Below are 17,191 nucleotides of genomic sequence, written 5' to 3' on the forward strand. Positions count from 1 at the left end.
CTGCGCATCAGTTCTGCGCTCGACTTTTTCGCACGGATGGGGGTCCACGCGACTTTATTTCTTCGTCTACGCCAGCTTGTGCACCTCATCCAAGACCCACGAATGCAGAGAAAACGCGTGTATCCTAGCCGCCATCGTCCAGCTGCCGTCTTCTTCGTTATATTCGCCGTTCTGCTGCTGGTTTTTGTGGAGGAAAGCGTACGCACGTCGACGATCGCGTGCGAGTCGCATCCGGAGTGTGTCGTTCATGCGCGTCGGTGGACAATTCTGGAGAGCGGATCTCTGACCCAATGCCCGTGCTTAATGATGATCGACCGCGATATCGCACCCAAGACGTACGTGGAATGGGAGCAGCCTTTGAATGTGACGGAAAAGGTGGCCCAACTTGCAACTACGGGGGATCTCCAGACACTGCAGCTGACAAATCGCTTCTTACCGGTGCTACCGGAGGAGCTACAGAGGTGCACCGAGATGAGGCACCTGTACGTTTTGATGTGCTGCTGGCTAGGATCACAGAGACAAACTAACACGTCCTCTTTGTAGGACACTGGAGTACACTCACACACAGACGCTACCCGACTGGATTAAGAAGTTCTCGAAACTTGAATTCCTGTATGTCGAATCTGTGCTGATGGTGAACTTCCTAGAATTCTAACTGAAATTCTGTGATGTGTCTTGGACAGCCATCTCGAGAGCAAATTTACCAGCCCTTTCGTTGTGCTGCCCGATGACATGTTTGCAGACATGTCCTCGCTGACGTTTATTCATCTTGCGGCGTTTATCCCGATGAAGCGCCTGCCATCCTTCAAAGGGCTCACAAATCTCAAGTCGTTAACCTTGGCCGTCTTCTTGATGCTGGAGGAACTTCCCGCTTTTGGCAGTCTTCAGCGACTTGAGCGGTTGTTAATCACATGCATCCCGTCGCTCGAAAATCTGCCAGATTTTGCTCCGATCAGCAAGCTGAAATCGTTGATATTAACCGATCGAGGCACGTGGTGCTGCAATGGATTTCTGGGTGAGTGCAATCTCGAGCACCCCATGTGCCAAGTTCATCCGCTCTGGGGGACTCCTGCAGCTACGTGCTTAGCTTCGAATCTTGCCAAGGCTACCCCTGAAACACTGGCGCTTCTTGCGAAATACCCAGAGAACGTTTGTACAGGGCTGCTACTGCCGGGTTCACTTGAGGGTCCTCCTACGCCAGCAACGATGGATCCGTGCAATGGCACGCTCTACCGGCAATGTATCGACCCCAAAGGCGTGGAATCAATGTGCTATAATGCGAGGTTCATGGGTATCGCTTGTGACACAAATCCATTTCCGATCAAGATGCGGCGGTACCAGATCGCACGGGGTGTTGGCGATCCCTGCAACCCTGAGTACGAAGCTTGGCTAGGATGTCAGTGAAGAAATTTACTTCTAAGTGTCGCTAGTTTAGTACGAGGCTCATAATGGGTGGACCACAGTTCTGATTTTCGGGAGAGAACTTTGAAATCAAAGCAAGGACAACGCAATTCAGTGTCAACGATCGTATTGAACTTTGAAATCAAAGCAAGGACAACGCAATTCAACGATCGTATACCACCTGCAGAACGAAGGCAAATGCCATAATAGATGGGATAATGATGTGGTGGCTTCCCTCGTACTTCGAAGTAAAGGTCAGGCAAGGGTTTGTTATGACATATAAAACACGTCGGAGAGATTTCCTGAATCAGCTAAAACCTCGTGAGATGTCCTCCTAATAGATAGCGTAAAAATGAGCCAAGTCTGGCATAACGAAACTTTAGCATACAAAGATAAAGACAAAAATTTAGGCTCCTGGCAAGATTCCAGAAAAGGGCAAAATTGGTGTACATCTCGTACACAAAATTCAACGCTGCCGCTTCAGGTTCTCGAGGTATGACTACAGTACGCGCCAAAATTATAGCCGCACCGGACAAGCGGAGCTCTTGCGCCGGGAACTGAGAACTTCCTGCAAACTGAGGGCTCCGAGGCCGTCGTAAAGGAATAGAAAACTTATGCAGCAAGCGAAGTTGAAAAAGACCAAGATGGCTTGGAGCCAGGAGGCAAAATCTGGTTTCAGGTCGGGTCAGAAGTATAGCCGCACTTGGTATTATAAAGTTCAGTGGAGTAATAAACAAAATTGAAGGGCTATTAAACGTAATAAATGAGACCTGTGGACAGCTTTGTAAAAGGTCTTTTAGAATCTGTTCTTGGATTCGCGAGGAAGCTGGAAACGATGCCACGAGGCAAGCAGCTAACCGAGGAGGAGTGCATGAAGATAAACGCACAGTTCAGAGGCGGCAACAGCAACCGAGAGATCGGGAGGCTCATCAGGCGCGACGAGAAGGCTATAAGGAACTACTTGAAGCGCGGGAAGGCGTCCTCGGTGACGAAGAGGACAGGAAGAAGGCCGAAAATAGTTGGCCGGGAGGCCAGGCGCGTCATTCGACTGGCAATTGTCCGAAACCTGTCCGCCCAAGAGATCGCAGGACTGCTACCATCGAAACCAAGCAAGTCTACGGTACTCCGCGTACTGCGTAGCAACCGCTACGTCACGTACGCGAAGAGAAAACTCACCCCTGCCATCAAGCCGCATCATAAGAAGGCTAGGGTCGCTTTGCGGAGCGTTACGCCGGTAAAAGGGTCTTTTGGAGACGCGTGCTGTTCACGGATGAGAAGAAGTTCAACTTAGATGGCCCGGATGGGTTTAGATTCTACTGGCACGACTTGCGAGCAGAACCCAAACTCATGTCGAAGCGGGTCAACGGTGGCGGAAGCGTCATGATTTGGGCGGGGGTGAGCTGGCATGGCAAAACCGAGCTGCTCTTCCTGAAGGGGAAGCAGAACTCTGTCAAGTACACCGAAACGCTGACCTCCAGCATGCTTCCTTGCCTTCGAGAACTGGGGTCAAAATTGGGCAATTTGACCCCAATTTTCCAGCAGGATAACGCGTCCGTACATGCCTCGAGGCTCACCAAGGGCTTCCTAGCCACCCATAACATCGAAACGCTGCCGTGGCCTGCCAAGAGCCCCGATCTGAACATCACAGAGAACGTGTGGGGTCTCCTGGCTCGCCCGCCGGGTGCACGCCAACGGGCGCCAATTTGACAAGCCTGCCGACTTGATCAGACAGATCAAGTTGGAATGGTCTCGCATTGATCCTGCGTATGTTAAGAAGTTAGTGCGAAGCGTCCCGAAGCGTCTGGACGCGACGCAGCTGTTAAAAAGAGCCAAGACAGGTTACTAGAGCCGTTTGCATGTAGAGCCTCCAAGTGCGGCTATACTTCTGACCCGACCTGAAACCAGATTTTGCCTCCTGGCTCCAAGCCATCTTGGTCTTTTTCAACTTCGCTTGCTGCATAAGTTTTCTATTCCTTTACGACGGCCTCGGAGCCCTCAGTTTGCAGGAAGTTCTCAGTTCCCGGCGCAAGAGCTCCGCTTGTCCGGTGCGGCTATGATTTCGGCGCGTACTGTATGACGTAGGAGATATCAAATACAGTAGCATCCTAGTTTTGAAATATACAACTATCGCCGTGGTTACCCACGGAGAAGCTCTGGATTTATAGTATGGAGTGCAGTTCAGTTACTAATCCTAGGCTTAAATATGACCATCGGCATCGCGTCTGATCAACGATAGAATAGAGCGATAAATGATAGGAAAATCATTATAATTGCACGTCAACTGAGACACGATAACCCGATTGCTGAAGCGGTAGATGTGACGGGGCACACAGCACCTTGCACTGAGGAAGTGCTAGAGAGCGTAAGCTCTCGGTGAACAACAAGTTCACGGTTCCCGGTCTAAGGGAGCCGACTACGACTTAGACGGTAGGTTTAAAGACTGAATATATTTATAGGTGAGTCAAGCTTGATCCTTACAAACTCTAAGTCAACTATAGTAAAAGCTAAACAAGTGCCTAATGGTTGGCTCACCGCCAACTGGTACCACGTACCATGGGCACAAAAGAGAGACATCCCGTCACTCTTTATGTAACATGGGTACACGTCGGTGTACCCCGTTACATCCTCCCCCACTTATCTGAGAATCACACCTTACTCTCCAATCAGAAGGGAGAGAATTGGAACTCCCAAATTGGGAATTCCCGGGCGCAGCCACAGCACGGCTGGCGCGCCCTCTCGACAGTCACGCAGTGACTTGTGTCCGTGGCGGACACTGCGAGGTGCTTCCTTGCACAAAGGACGATGTCGGCCGCGAAGCCGCCGTCCTTAGCAACTCGCGTTGCGGTGCTAGCAAGCGCACAGTGCTTCGGCACGGGATGCTACTGCATCCAAACTTGCGGTGGTTCTCCTTGACCGCCTGCAGTTCACTTGGGAGGAGCCGTGGGCCCTCCCTGACACTTCGTGTGTCTTGTGTCTCCCGTGTGGGTCGACATCATCCCGAGCATCACATAGCCCAAGAGTGGAGGGAGATCGCAGCTCACCTCCTGCCATGATAGCGGACCCGCATGGGCCACGCTAGTCATGGCTGAGCGCGTGAAGCATCGGCGCCGTACACGCGCTCAGGTCATTCGTTGACCAAAGCACTAAGGATCGTGCTTCGTCGTAGTGATACGACGGCTGCCATTAGCAGCCTGCTCATCACTAAGAGCATTTCGGGTAGAGCAGCAAGATCCAACCCACGTCTAGGTCGTCGTACCATAGACGCTTCGGTGTCGGACACCGAGGTACCCATCGGTACTTGAAGCATGGTGGAGAGTTACATGCACTCTCTACCACCTTCACTCTGGTGCCGGCGGTTACTTCGTGCATCGCCAAGACCAGGGCACGGTCGGAGTGTGTGCAAGCCTGCACGCACACTCGGTCTTGTTCAAGACCACGATGGCGTACGGGCCTGTGAGCCCATACGTCAGTGGTTCGCCGTGCACTACGGCTACCACTAGAACATCGAGATGTTCCGAGTGCGTGCAAGCATGCACGGCACTCATCACCACATGTGACCGCGTCGGCGTACGGGAGCACAGCCCCGTACGCCAGAGGTACGCCGCGTGCTCAATGTACCACGGCTGCCTCAAGTGCCGCAAGCGTGCAGCACTGATGCTGTACAGTTGTTGGCTCATCCCAACAACAGCTTCCGTGAGGAAGCTAGTTTCTCTAGAGACCTGGGAGGAGAGGTATTTCCGAACCCCTCCCCCTCTTACGATCGACCCCCCTCCGGGATGACCGGGTCGACCGCGGCTGGAATTCTTCCAGCCCGGGAACAGTTTGAGTCTGTGCGACTTGACGTGGGAACGATATTACCCACGTCGGGTGAAGCCACCATGGGCTCACCTGGTGTGTGGAACTATGTTACCCACACAGGGAGCGCAACCCGCGTCTTCCTCTTCAGTTAAGGTCTGGGCGACCGGGCGCGATATACATTGCGCCAGGCACGACGTCAACCATGTGACTCGTGCCGTGAAGTGAAACACTGGATTCTTCGGAACCCAAGCGCAGCTTGCGCTTCGGCATACAAGGTTCAGCAATGCTGACACCTCGGCCTGTGGTAGCAGCTAATAACCGGCTGCACCATCAAACCGACCGTGTCTGAGGAGCATAGCTCCGAGTCGTTCATTGCGACTCCGGCCTGGTACGTGCCCAGACCCGACTTTCGGCGGCGACGGTGTCGTCGGCGGTCATCAGGACGTGGAACTAAGTTACCCACGTCTTGGTGGCGGTGACAGGAGTCTTATCGACACCGTGTGGAACTTGGTTACCCACACAGGAGGTGCTTATAGCAACCTCCAGCTGGCCACGATCTCGGCCGTGGACTTAAACCACCGGTCCGGTAGTGCCACTCGGCACTACTGAAGTCGAAGCCCGTACGGCGCAACGACTTCTCGTCGATGGCCGCTGTGGTATAGCGCAGCCACACATGCCGGGCAAGGCGCCCTGTCCATCGGCTAAGCCTTTGGCGGTCCGCGAGGGTTACCCGCGATGGACATGGTCTTGCGACCTGTTGACGTAGTTATGCGTAACTACGTCAACAGAACTCTTCCGGGACGTTCCTGTCCAGAACAGAAGAAGAATTCAACTCTTCAGGAGAGGTCTCCGGTTACAGGAGTGCTATCTCCCCAGCCTTCATGCTGGCCTGGAAGTCGTGCAGCGACATTCCCTCGAGGTTCAGAAACTCTGACACCTCCGGCAGGGCGGTCAAACTTATGACCGCCGCCTTGACCTGACAGGTCTCGCCGTCGAAGATGTGATAGCATCTTCGGCCGGCCGTGCCTGAGGAGCGTTGATTACTCCGAGTCGCTTGTGGCGACTCCAGTCTGTTTCAACAGACTCGGCTTACGGCGGCGACGACGTCGTCAATGCCTACCCCGGCGTGGTTCTTCGTTACCCACGGCCGGTGGTGACTCAAGGGAAGAGTCGGGAATCTCATCGACTCCGTGTGGAACATTGTTACCCACACAGGAGGTGCTCTCGGCAACCTCAGCCCTGGCCACGGTCTCGACCGTCTTGGCCTCACGTGGACTTGTTCTACTGGGGAGCTGACATCGCCTGGCGCTGATACAGTCGAGGCCTGTATGGCGCCACGATCAGGAGCGGTGGGTGCTGCTGGCGTTGCAGCTCCCCTCGCTGGACTATTAGTCCTGTCCACCGGCATTGCCTGTGGCGGTTCATTGCCCACAGTGGACGGTGTCTCAACACCTGTTGCAGCTGCAACTACTCCGACGACTTCCGTACGTCGGCGGACGCCGTTGCGTCCTGGTAATCCTTTCGGATACCGTGTGTTCTGGCAGAGGTGGGGTCATGACTCACCAATGCTCTGCCAGAAGCTGGGTACCGGTTAGCCTAGATGGCTTTCTGACACCAATTGCTTCAGGGTGCGTGCGTCCATGGCACGGCGCACCCAAGCGGACGCCGTACGTGTCCACGACCACGTACGGGTCGCAGCTGTTCAGGTATGTGAACCTGACAGCAAGGTCTATGCAGACCATTGTCGATGCTCTCTCGCAGAGAGTTGGCAATCGCTCCGGCGGCGTACGAAAGCATTCGACGCCCCTGGAACTAAACGTTCCTAGGGATATTAACATCCCCGTACACTCACGTGTACTAACGGCAACCCAGCGTTGCCATCACCGATTCGAGACATAATGTCTCTCGTAGGCTAAGCCTCCATGGTGTGCGCCACCCGCACACCCGTCACGGAGACTCAACTCTCCCCCCTCTGGGGAACCCGCCATTACTGGTGGCCGGAGTTCCCTCGGCCACCTGGCCGCGGCTTGCGCCAGCGACCGTTAGGCCCTCGGGGTTTGAGGGATGGGTTCTTCCCCACCCCAGTCGAAGGACACACACGTTGGTAGTGTCCTAGTCCGCCGCATTTATAGCAGCGGACTGAGCCAAGCTCAGCAGAGCTCAAGTCCATAGGCTCTGGCTCGTTGTTCGCAACGACAAGTTGCACAACAACCGGAGTACCAGCCTGCTTATGGCTGTACTCCTCCTGGAGGGCGATCTTAATCGCCTCCTCCATAGTGGATGCATGCACGCGGAATAACTGCGTGCGTGCGGGACCGACCTTCAGGCCGTCCATGAAGACCGTCGTCTTGACGTCTTCGGGCAGGGGGTTCCCCACCAACGATGATGCCAACGTGCGCATCTCTTGTACGTACTCGTACAGCTCGCGCTTCCCTTGCTTACAGGCGAGGAAGCGTGAGCACTGGCGGAACGCATCGTTCGCCGGGAGAAACGCAGCGCGAAGCCGCTCGCACAACTGTTCCCAGGATGCAAAACATCCAGGAGACGTCGTCTCCAGCGTGTACGCCCAATTCTTGGCACGACCGCTTAGGTTGGACAACGCGAACGCAACGCGAAGTCCCTGATCCGAGATGAGACCCGCCCTCATGGCGATCTCAACTTCTCGGATCCAGAAGTGAAGGTTTTCACCTTCCTTCCCTTCGAACGCAGGTACAGTCAGCCGCAAAGGCTTCGGCTGGACCGGCTTCGGCTCGGCCACAGAGACCTGCAGGTTTCCCTGCATGTGAGCAATGAGCTCACGCTCATACGTGTCAAACGCGTTCACGCGTTCGACTTGCTCGGCTGGCGTCACCGACGCCAAGCCTCGGAGGACATCCCTCCCAAAGTTGCCTCCCATCTTTCGAACGGACTCGAACTGCGAGTCGTTCAAGTGAGGAAACTCACTTCGTTCCATAGTGGTTCAGGCTTTGAGACCACAGAGGATTCAGGTAGTCCAATCCTACCCGCGTAGGCGTGGATTGACTACAAGTGCTACCAAGTGTGACGGGGCACACAGCACCTTGCACTGAGGAAGTGCTAGAGAGCGTAAGCTCTCGGTGAACAACAAGTTCACGGTTCCCGGTCTAAGGGAACCGACTACGACTTAGACGGTAGGTTTAAAGACTGAATATATTTATAGGTGAGTCAAGCTTGATCCTTACAAACTCTAAGTCAACTATAGTAAAAGCTAAACAAGTGCCTAATGGTTGGCTCACCGCCAACTGGTACCACGTACCATGGGCACAAAAGAGAGACATCCCGTCACTCTTTATGTAACATGGGTACACGTCGGTGTACCCCGTTACAGTAGACCTCATTTAGTATTAACGACCTGAACGAGCACTACAAATCAGCATGCGATCGACGATTCCAGCATGAAGTGAGGATTCCTACTGTCTACAGTAGGAAGTACTCCGTTGATCCATCCGACTGCATTGACGGAGATCCTTCTACGGTCCACATGGCCTGAAAGAAATCAGACATCGTGAAGTGGGCAAGCCGCTCGAAGTTCAAGCTGTTTCGTAAGCCAAGTTGCAGTATGGAGCCCATTAGAAGGAACTGTTTGCGCCAGCAAGATCGCAAAGAGAAGCTTAGGATCAATGGCAGTTTTTAATTTGACCAGTGAGCGACACTTGTCGTGTGTGGACACGGATCAAAGTTAATTTTAGGACCGAGTACTACTCGGTCTCAAGCTCCGCGCAAGATTGATAATGCGCGAATCAAGACGGATGACAAAGAAGATACGAGTGTGGATAAACTCGCGGCCCATGCTGCCGCGATACAGCTATCCAGTCCGGTGTCGCCGTCGCAACCGCGGCGCTCGCCAGAGCTCGTGCTGCGGTGACTCGCGAACCCTTTCGAGACAGGCCAAAATAATGAGCCCATAACATTGGAAACCTGATGCAAAAAGAGGCGGCCTCGTCCAAGGGTAGGAGTTTAACGGACCAGGTGAGTACAAGTAGCGATGAGGAACCGTCCACTAAGCTAAGGTATACTGAGACCAAGTATTTAGTGTGGGGTAAAATCAACTCTGTTTTATTATTGGGACCGGCGATAAAGGCGTTCACCCGCCTCACCTCAAGTAGACCCAGTGATTGAGTTGTTGATAAATCAACTGCCTACAGCGAGAACGGCACCTCGCCGTACGCTTTTTTCTTGGTCTCGCAAGCAGGTGGTATGAAATAGGAGAATAAGAGCTCAAATACGGTGTGCGTATAGATCCGGCAGTGTGTAACAAAAAAGAATGAACCGCGGGGATGACGTCCATTAACTTCGATGCTTCTTGACGATCAGACTATGCTTTAGTCAAGCGGAAGTGTGTTTATCCATGAAAGCCTGAGCGTCCGGCGAGTATCGTCTCGACTGAGTTCGGGCAGGTTTCATGATACGTATCTTCATCGGCTCCACGCAGACGGAGGATTGTTTCAAAATTCACTCGAAGTTGTCAGGGCACACGCGCAAGATCTGTCGAAGCCTGGCATTTCCATCCAAGGTGAGACCCAGATCCGTCATCATTCGCACCGTCGCTACTAAATATGAAATGATATCGGCTAATGTTCATCGGACGCTTTGCAGGAAACACAGTTCTGGCCTCCTGACGCCCCACTAACTGTCCACCCGGCGCCTCATCTCGGGCGGTTGCCTGCAACCAATAGACACACTGAAGTTAGGAATTCCTATAGACCCTGGAGTGGTGGGTCATTACGCCAGTCTTACTTGGAGCTTTCACCCAGAGTACTGGTCAACTCTGGATGCGTTCACGCGCACGAGCACCACCCTCACTCAGTACGGGACAATTTTTTTCACACACAAGATACATTTCCTATCCACACATCAGCCAATCAATCAGGCTCTAAGAATGGCTATTATAACCACCTAGCACCGCCGAGAACTATGAAATGAATTCCACTCAAAGTGCAACATGCAATTTGGAAATGGAACAGGCAGATTTACCGGTTGGTGCCAGCGTCGCCTTGACCGTGTCGACCCGGACGGATGGCAGCAATGCCACCCGTAACCAACGAGCCCGCGAGGACGGCAGTGCTGGACCACGGACAGCAGCGACAATGATGCGCGGAGACGAGAGCACAGTCCGCCGTCATGGAGGCGGACGGGGCCATCGTAAGTCGGCGAGGCCCAATGGAGACGTGGTGAGGACAGCAAGACGGGTATTGGTGCGGCTGTTGGCTGCACGTGCGCGCAGGCCTCGTCGGTGATGCGTGTGTGGGTGCGTGCGCGTGTGTTTGTTGGTGTGTGGCGTGGCGTTGTATGTTGTATGTTTGTGGTGTGTGGGTCGTGTATAAGCCCGTCTAGCTCAGTCGGTAGAGCGCAAGACTCTTAATCTTGTGGTCGTGGGTTCGAGCCCCACGGTGGGCGATTGCTTTTGTCTTTTTGCCTGGCCACGCCGTGCTACTGTGGTAAAGCGTCGTTGCTGCCGTCACACGCCTCGGTGTCCATGCGTGGCGCCAGCACGCCAGTCCAAGTCGGGGCTCTCGCCGCCGCCAGTCCGGTCGGAGCAGGTTGGTGCCAGCGTCGCCTTGACCGTGCCGACCCGGACGGATGGCAGCAATGCCACCCGTAACCAACGAGCCCGCGAGGACGGCAGTGCTGGACCACGGACAGCAGCGACCATGATGCGCGGAGACGAGAGCACAGCCCGCCGTCGTGGAGGCGGACGGGGCCATCGTAAGTCGGCGAGGCCCAATGGAGACGTGGTGAGGGCAGCAAGACGGGTATTGGTGCGGCTGTTGGCTGCACGTGCGCGCAGGCCTCGTCGGTGATGCGTGTGTGGGTGCGTGCGCGTGTGTTTGTTGGTGTGTGGCGTGGCGTTGTATGTTGTATGTTTGTGGTGTGTGGGTCGTGTATAAGCCCGTCTAGCTCAGTCGGTAGAGCGCAAGACTCTTAATCTTGTGGTCGTGGGTTCGAGCCCCACGGTGGGCGATTGCTTTTGTCTTTTTGCCTGGCCACGCCGTGCTACTGTGGTAAAGCGTCGTTGCTGCCGTCACACGCCTCGGTGTCCATGCGTGGCGCCAGCACGCCAGTCCAAGTCGGGGCTCTCGCCGCCGCCAGTCCGGTCGGAGCAGGTTGGTGCCAGCGTCGCCTTGACCGTGTCGACCCGGACGGATGGCAGCAATGCCACCCGTAACCAACGAGCCCGCGAGGACGGCAGTGCTGGACCACGGACAGCAGCGACAATGATGCGCGGAGACGAGAGCACAGCCCGCCGTCGTGGAGGCGGACGGGGCCATCGTAAGTCGGCGAGGCCCAATGGAGACGTGGTGAGGGACAGCAAGACGGGTATTGGTGCGGCTGTTGGCTGCACGTGCGCGCAGGCCTCGTCGGTGATGCGTGTGTGGGTGCGTGCGCGTGTGTTTGTTGGTGTGTGGCGTGGCGTTGTATGTTGTATGTTTGTGGTGTGTGGGTCGTGTATAAGCCCGTCTAGCTCAGTCGGTAGAGCGCAAGACTCTTAATCTTGTGGTCGTGGGTTCGAGCCCCACGGTGGGCGATTGCTTTTGTCTTTTTGCCTGGCCACGCCGTGCTACTGTGGTAAAGCGTCGTTGCTGCCGTCACACGCCTCGGTGTCCATGCGTGGCGCCAGGACGCCTGTCCAAGTCGGGGCTCTCGCCGCCGCCAGTCCGGTCGGAGCAGGTTGGTGCCAGCGTCGCCTTGACCGTGCCGACCCGGACGGATGGCAGCGATACCACCCGTAACTAACGAGCACGCGAGGACGGCAGTGCTGGACCACGGACAGCAGCGACCATGATGCGCGGAGACGAGAGCACAGCCCGCCGTCATGGAGGCGGACGGTCGGCGAGGCCCAATGGAGACGTGGCGAGGGCAGCAAGACGCGTATTGGTGCGGCTGTTGGCTGCACGTGCGCACAGGCCTTGTCGGTGATGCGTGTGTGTGCGCGTGCGCGTGTGTTTGTTGGTGTGTGGCGTGGCGTTGTATGTTGTATGTTTGTGGTGTGTGGGTCGTGTATAAGCCCGTCTAGCTCAGTCGGTAGAGCGCAAGACTCTTAATCTTGTGGTCGTGGGTTCGAGCCCCACGGTGGGCGATTGCTTTTGTCTTTTTGCCTGTCGATGCTTTAATCTTGTGACCGTAGGCCCTGTAGTACGCTTTGTCTTGCGGCAATTCTTGACGTACGCGGCTGTATCCTTAATCTTATCTGAGTATCATATATTTTTATCAAAGTGAACTACCGAATTCATTTTCAAAATTGATAGTTTTGGTGGTATTTGGCTGTTATTGATTGGCCATGCAACCAGGTTTGGCATATTTTGTTGATTTGGCTGGTCCGCTTCGAATCTAAAAAAGTATGTCGGAAGCAGTTTTGTTTTGGTTACATTTTTGCCAGGCAAACAGCACGACACAAGGGTAGGTTCACATTTAAAAAAACGCAAGTATTTATTATAAACCTATCCGTTAATTTCAAAGGAAGCGCTCTTCCTTAAGTGCTCGTGACAGACTGGGAGCGCACTGGTGCTGGTGGATATACCAGTCTTCAGCGTGAGCTACTACAGCGGCAATTTCTACACCTTGTTCCACCACAACGCTTTAGTCACAGAACTCGAGCCTCGCACAAGTATTTTACAAGGTGGGCAGTCGAGGCGACGAAAACACACGAGCGATGTCTACTCATTCATCACAGCGCGACCGGCGAAAAGCAATAGCAAGTTCAACATTGCGATCTACGGAGACCTAGGTGACGGCGAGCACTCGGTCGACACAATCGCAAGCCTCAACAATTTGACGTCGAACGCCGTTGACATGATCTACCACCACCTTGGCGATATCTCATACGCTGACAGCGACTTCTTGGAGGTGAGCCAAGCTGTGGGTTTCTTCTATGAGGAAGTGTACAACTAGTGGATGAACTTAGTCGTTAACATAGCTAAGTGACATCAATGTACCTCACTGAAGAACAAAAACAAAAACGAACAAGTGGGTGAACATGTTAATGTCTGTAATGAGCGGTATCCCGTACATGGTTCTAGTGGGGAACCACGAAGCTGAATATCATTCCCCTGCGTGCCAGTTCTCGTGAAAGAAGAAGGATGCGCTTGGGAACTATAAAATGCCGAGCGGCGGGGCTCTGAATATGTGGTACTCGCTCAACCACGGTACGATTCACTTCACGTCGCTTTCGTCGGAGACCGACTACCCGAACGCACCGACGAACGAGTATACTCTGACCAACAAGATCGGTAAGTTTGGTGACCAACTGGGCTGGATTGAGGCGGATCTTAAGAAGGCCGACGCGAAAGGCGCCAATGTGCCGTGGATCTTCGTGGGTAGACATCGCCCAATTTACAGTGACCTCGACTCGTAGAACGATGTGACCAAAGATCAATCCGCTTTCATTCAGACAGGGCTCGAAGAGTTCTTGCTCAAGTACAAGGTAGACGTGGTGCTCACTGGACACAACCATTACTACGAGCGGGACTGCCGATCGCCAAGAACAAGGTCATAATGGACGATGTGTCAGACGACTACAGTGGGTACGACAACCCGCAGGCTCCCGTGCACATTTTGACGGAAGCGGCTGGGCAGGTGGAAGGCCGTTCGTACTCGCCGTCCAACACGGCATCGTGGAACGCAGTGCCGGTCTACGGGTACTTCGGGTACTCGACACTTGAGGCGAACCGCACGAGACTGCCATGGAAGTTCATTTTGAGCTCAGACCAGTCGGTACAGGACGAATGTGTCATGTACAAGACCGCCGCCGTGCAGTCGGAAAGCGAAATGAGCTAGCATGGCCAGCGTAACGAGTTTACGACTCCATACTGATTTGAAATTACAGATGTATACCAATGCGTATACTGTCACAGGTGTATACAAACTGCCACGCTCATGACTGTCGGCAACATTTTACCTCCGCGCTTCACCGCAATATTCTTCTCGCAATTTCGACAACGGCCTCATGAATACTAAGGTGAGTTTGCAGTCATTTCACTGCAAATGAAGCTAACGCATCTCCACCTCGTTCCACGCCGACAGCAGCTCCTCCAAAAGTTGGAGTAGGAGAGCATGACTCGAACCATGCCTTGCAAAGTTTTCAATATCTTGCAGCAATGCAGGGAAGTCTCGGTTGCGCAGCGGTAAGTCCAGCAGCAACGGCAGCACCTCAATGCCATACCCGGTACCCGTCACAATCGTAAGCAGTGTCAATGACGATCCAGAGTAGGCGGTTTTTCCAATCCACCGCATACACAGCTCGGTCAGAGCATGCATCCGCAAATTAACGTCACCGTCTCCTATGGTGCCATTTGTACGGTCGACGAGCCATGCCTGCAAGCAGCTTTTTAGTTCGACCGGAAGAATCAGTCGGGGTGGATTGCCAGCTGCCAGCTTCTGGACCAAGACGCCTGGGGCAAATAACTGCGCTCCATGGTCCACTAGCACCTGTATTTTGGTGTTGTGGGATTCCAAGCAGCCATAAGGCTCATCAATTTGGACAGTGTCACTTTCGCCCATAACCGCCAATGTGCCTACAGCGTACAGACTTGTCATTCCTCTCTGGTCCTCAAGGTTCAGAGGGTTCTCCGCGCCCAGTTCCGGCAGCTCCTGCAAGTCCCCAAATGCGCTACTCAGACACTGCAGTAAGGTATGTACCTCCCGATGAGAACCGAATCGAGCCGCGTAGTGAGCGGGCGTCTCTAACTTTACTGTGGTAGCCGTGAGGTTGGTACCCTCTGGATCCATGTCGGCAAGCAGCTCCATTATCGACGGGTTTTGTCGCAAGATAGCCAGGTGCATAGGCGTCTCGCCCTTGGCGTTGCGCACAGTCACAGCGGCGTAGTCGTTATCCACAATGAAGCGAATCACCTCCTCCACTTGACTGTCCACCGCTTGTAGCAGTACCGCGCCTCCAAAATCTTGTCGTTGCGGCGTGACATCCCACTGATAGTGGTTCATAAAGAGCTGCAGCACGTTCAAGTTCGCTCGTTGCACAACCAGGACCAACGCCGTGGTACCGCTCTTGTCTTCTGAATCAATAGTTGCTCCGCGTGACAGTAGCAATTCCGACACGAGCAATCCTCCTTCCTGAACACAATAGTGCAGTGGCGTCTTTCCGTTCTGGCGCCGACGCAGGAAAACGAGTTAGTCGCCCACAATCAGACTTTCATCAGCCCGTCGTTGCAAAACGGACCTCGTCCTGGGCGTCTACGCTTGCGCCGGCATCAAGCAAAAACTTGGCCACCTCGTACGCATCGTTGCTGGTGGCGTAGTGCAGCGCCACCTTGCCATCCTGTTACAATAGTACGAACATATGAGCTTGATCCATCAGATAACAGGATTCACCATCTCTCGCTACATGTGGCTACGCGTACCTGGCTGCGTGCGTTCACATCAGCACCGAACTGGAGCAGCAGACCGATTACCGCGACCACCTGCTTCTGTTGTTCATCCTCCTCTTCACGACACTGCCGGTAGTATTAGTCACAAAACTATGAACCGCCCGTAGCAGCACCAAGAGGGCAAGTGTACAATGCCATACTCACATCCACGAGGATGTTGCGGCGGATAGCTTCGCCACCGCGAATCACGCATCGCATGGTCATGATGGTAAGGCGCAGGATGGCCACCATGATTGGTGTGACCGCGGCCTCATCGCCCGTGTCAGGGTTTTGGCCCTCTTCCAGCAGGAACTGCACAATTCCAAGGTCTCCGTTCCACGCGGCGGTATGGAGTGTCGAGGCTCCAATTGTGCGCAGATGGAAGTTGGTCCAGCTGCAGGATCGAGGTCGGTATGACGTGTCCTGTGTAGGGGAACCCACGGACTGGGGAATAAACATTTCGCTGTCAGAAAGAGTAATAAGCCGTCCAGCGCCGGGTTTTGCGTCACGATGCTTACCCGTTGCAAGTCCAGCCATTCGGGGAACTGGCGTCGGAGTCCACACATGGTGACAACGTCTCCGTTGGCACCAGCAGTGAGCCACGCCGCATGGACTTCCGCCATGCTACCCAAAGATGGTAGCGGCCCTGGGACCTCAGCAGAATGACTCGCATTGGTTGACTCCATCGACTTCCCCTTCTTCCGGAACAATTGCCACTGAGCTCGATGCTGCTCAGTGGGACTCGGTCGCACACGCAGCTTTTGCTCGGTGGTGATTGGACGAAGCACCCCAAATATTGTCGTATATCCGGAGAGCAGAAGAGGACGTTCATGAATTTTAGCTGGATTTGAATCTATTTGTGAAACCAGTTTCACTTTTGCAGCAACAATTAACTGATTCTGGCGGAAGGCAATCAGCAAGTTGCAAGAGCCCACCACAGCATGGCTCTCAATGGAAGTGGCTTAAACGATTTGCAAATGAGTCAGCAGTCACCACGAAGAGGCTGCTGCGACATCAGCGAGAATCTGGCGTGCGCTGAAGCGTTGCTGCACCGTAGTAACCCCGATTTCAACGCCCTGCCCAGAAGAAAGCTAAGCAGCAGAGGCCACCGAGCTTAATAAAGCAAGACCCATCACGGAAATGTACATCAAAACAGGGCGAAGAGGCGCGCGTTTATCTTTTGCCTACAGTACGCGCTGCAGCCTTTCCCACAAAATGCGGAGCGGACACCTACAGAATTCTCGTGGTCGCTCCGAGGATGATAACCATCGTGTCCTTGAGCCACACTGTCATCTGGCAAGAGGTATGCGACAATATTGTCGCTGAAAAGGGGTCCACACCAATCAGCGTTGGTCAGACTCCGCAACGAAACCAAAAGGGCAGGAAGGGAACAAACTGGAGCCCAGGACCGAGGAAGCTAAAAACCGCCGTCTTCGTCGTCGCTGCCTGTCATGGGCAACGTCCACGCGGCGTGACTGGCGGCGAGCCAGCTCCCGCAGTGGCTCGACTTGCAAGGTAAAGTAAACGGATAGCCCCCTTCCTTGAAGCTTCAGCTCAGCGTAGTGTCATTATCGGCATCCCTGGTCAATAAGTGTCGTTATTTTGTGTCACGC

At 54.2% G+C, this 17,191-nt stretch overlaps 2 protein-coding genes across 2 annotated transcripts; one reads left to right on the forward strand and one right to left on the reverse strand.

Annotated features, from left to right (window-relative positions):
- Positions 1–13,339: 13,339 nt before the first annotated feature.
- Positions 13,340–13,992, forward strand: KRP23_4669 (Acid phosphatase; the record flags this gene model as incomplete). The annotated part of the gene is made up of 2 exons (XM_067889654.1): positions 13,340–13,532; positions 13,607–13,992. 2 exons carry the CDS (start codon positions 13,340–13,342, stop codon positions 13,990–13,992), a joined length of 579 nt encoding a protein of 192 aa, XP_067748795.1.
- A 213-nt stretch (positions 13,993–14,205) lies between these two features.
- KRP23_4670 (Ankyrin-2) lies at positions 14,206–16,201 on the reverse strand (the record flags this gene model as incomplete). The annotated part of the gene is made up of 5 exons (XM_067889655.1): positions 14,206–15,318; positions 15,392–15,490; positions 15,573–15,665; positions 15,744–16,022; positions 16,097–16,201. 5 exons carry the CDS (start codon positions 16,199–16,201, stop codon positions 14,206–14,208), a joined length of 1,689 nt encoding a protein of 562 aa, XP_067748796.1.
- Between the last annotated feature and the right edge of the window lie 990 nt (positions 16,202–17,191).

The sequence above is a fragment of the Phytophthora ramorum genome (genome assembly GCF_020800215.1).
Source record: "Phytophthora ramorum isolate Pr-102 chromosome Unknown Phyram_PR-102_s0003, whole genome shotgun sequence".
Lineage (NCBI taxonomy): Eukaryota > Oomycota > Peronosporomycetes > Peronosporales > Peronosporaceae > Phytophthora > Phytophthora ramorum.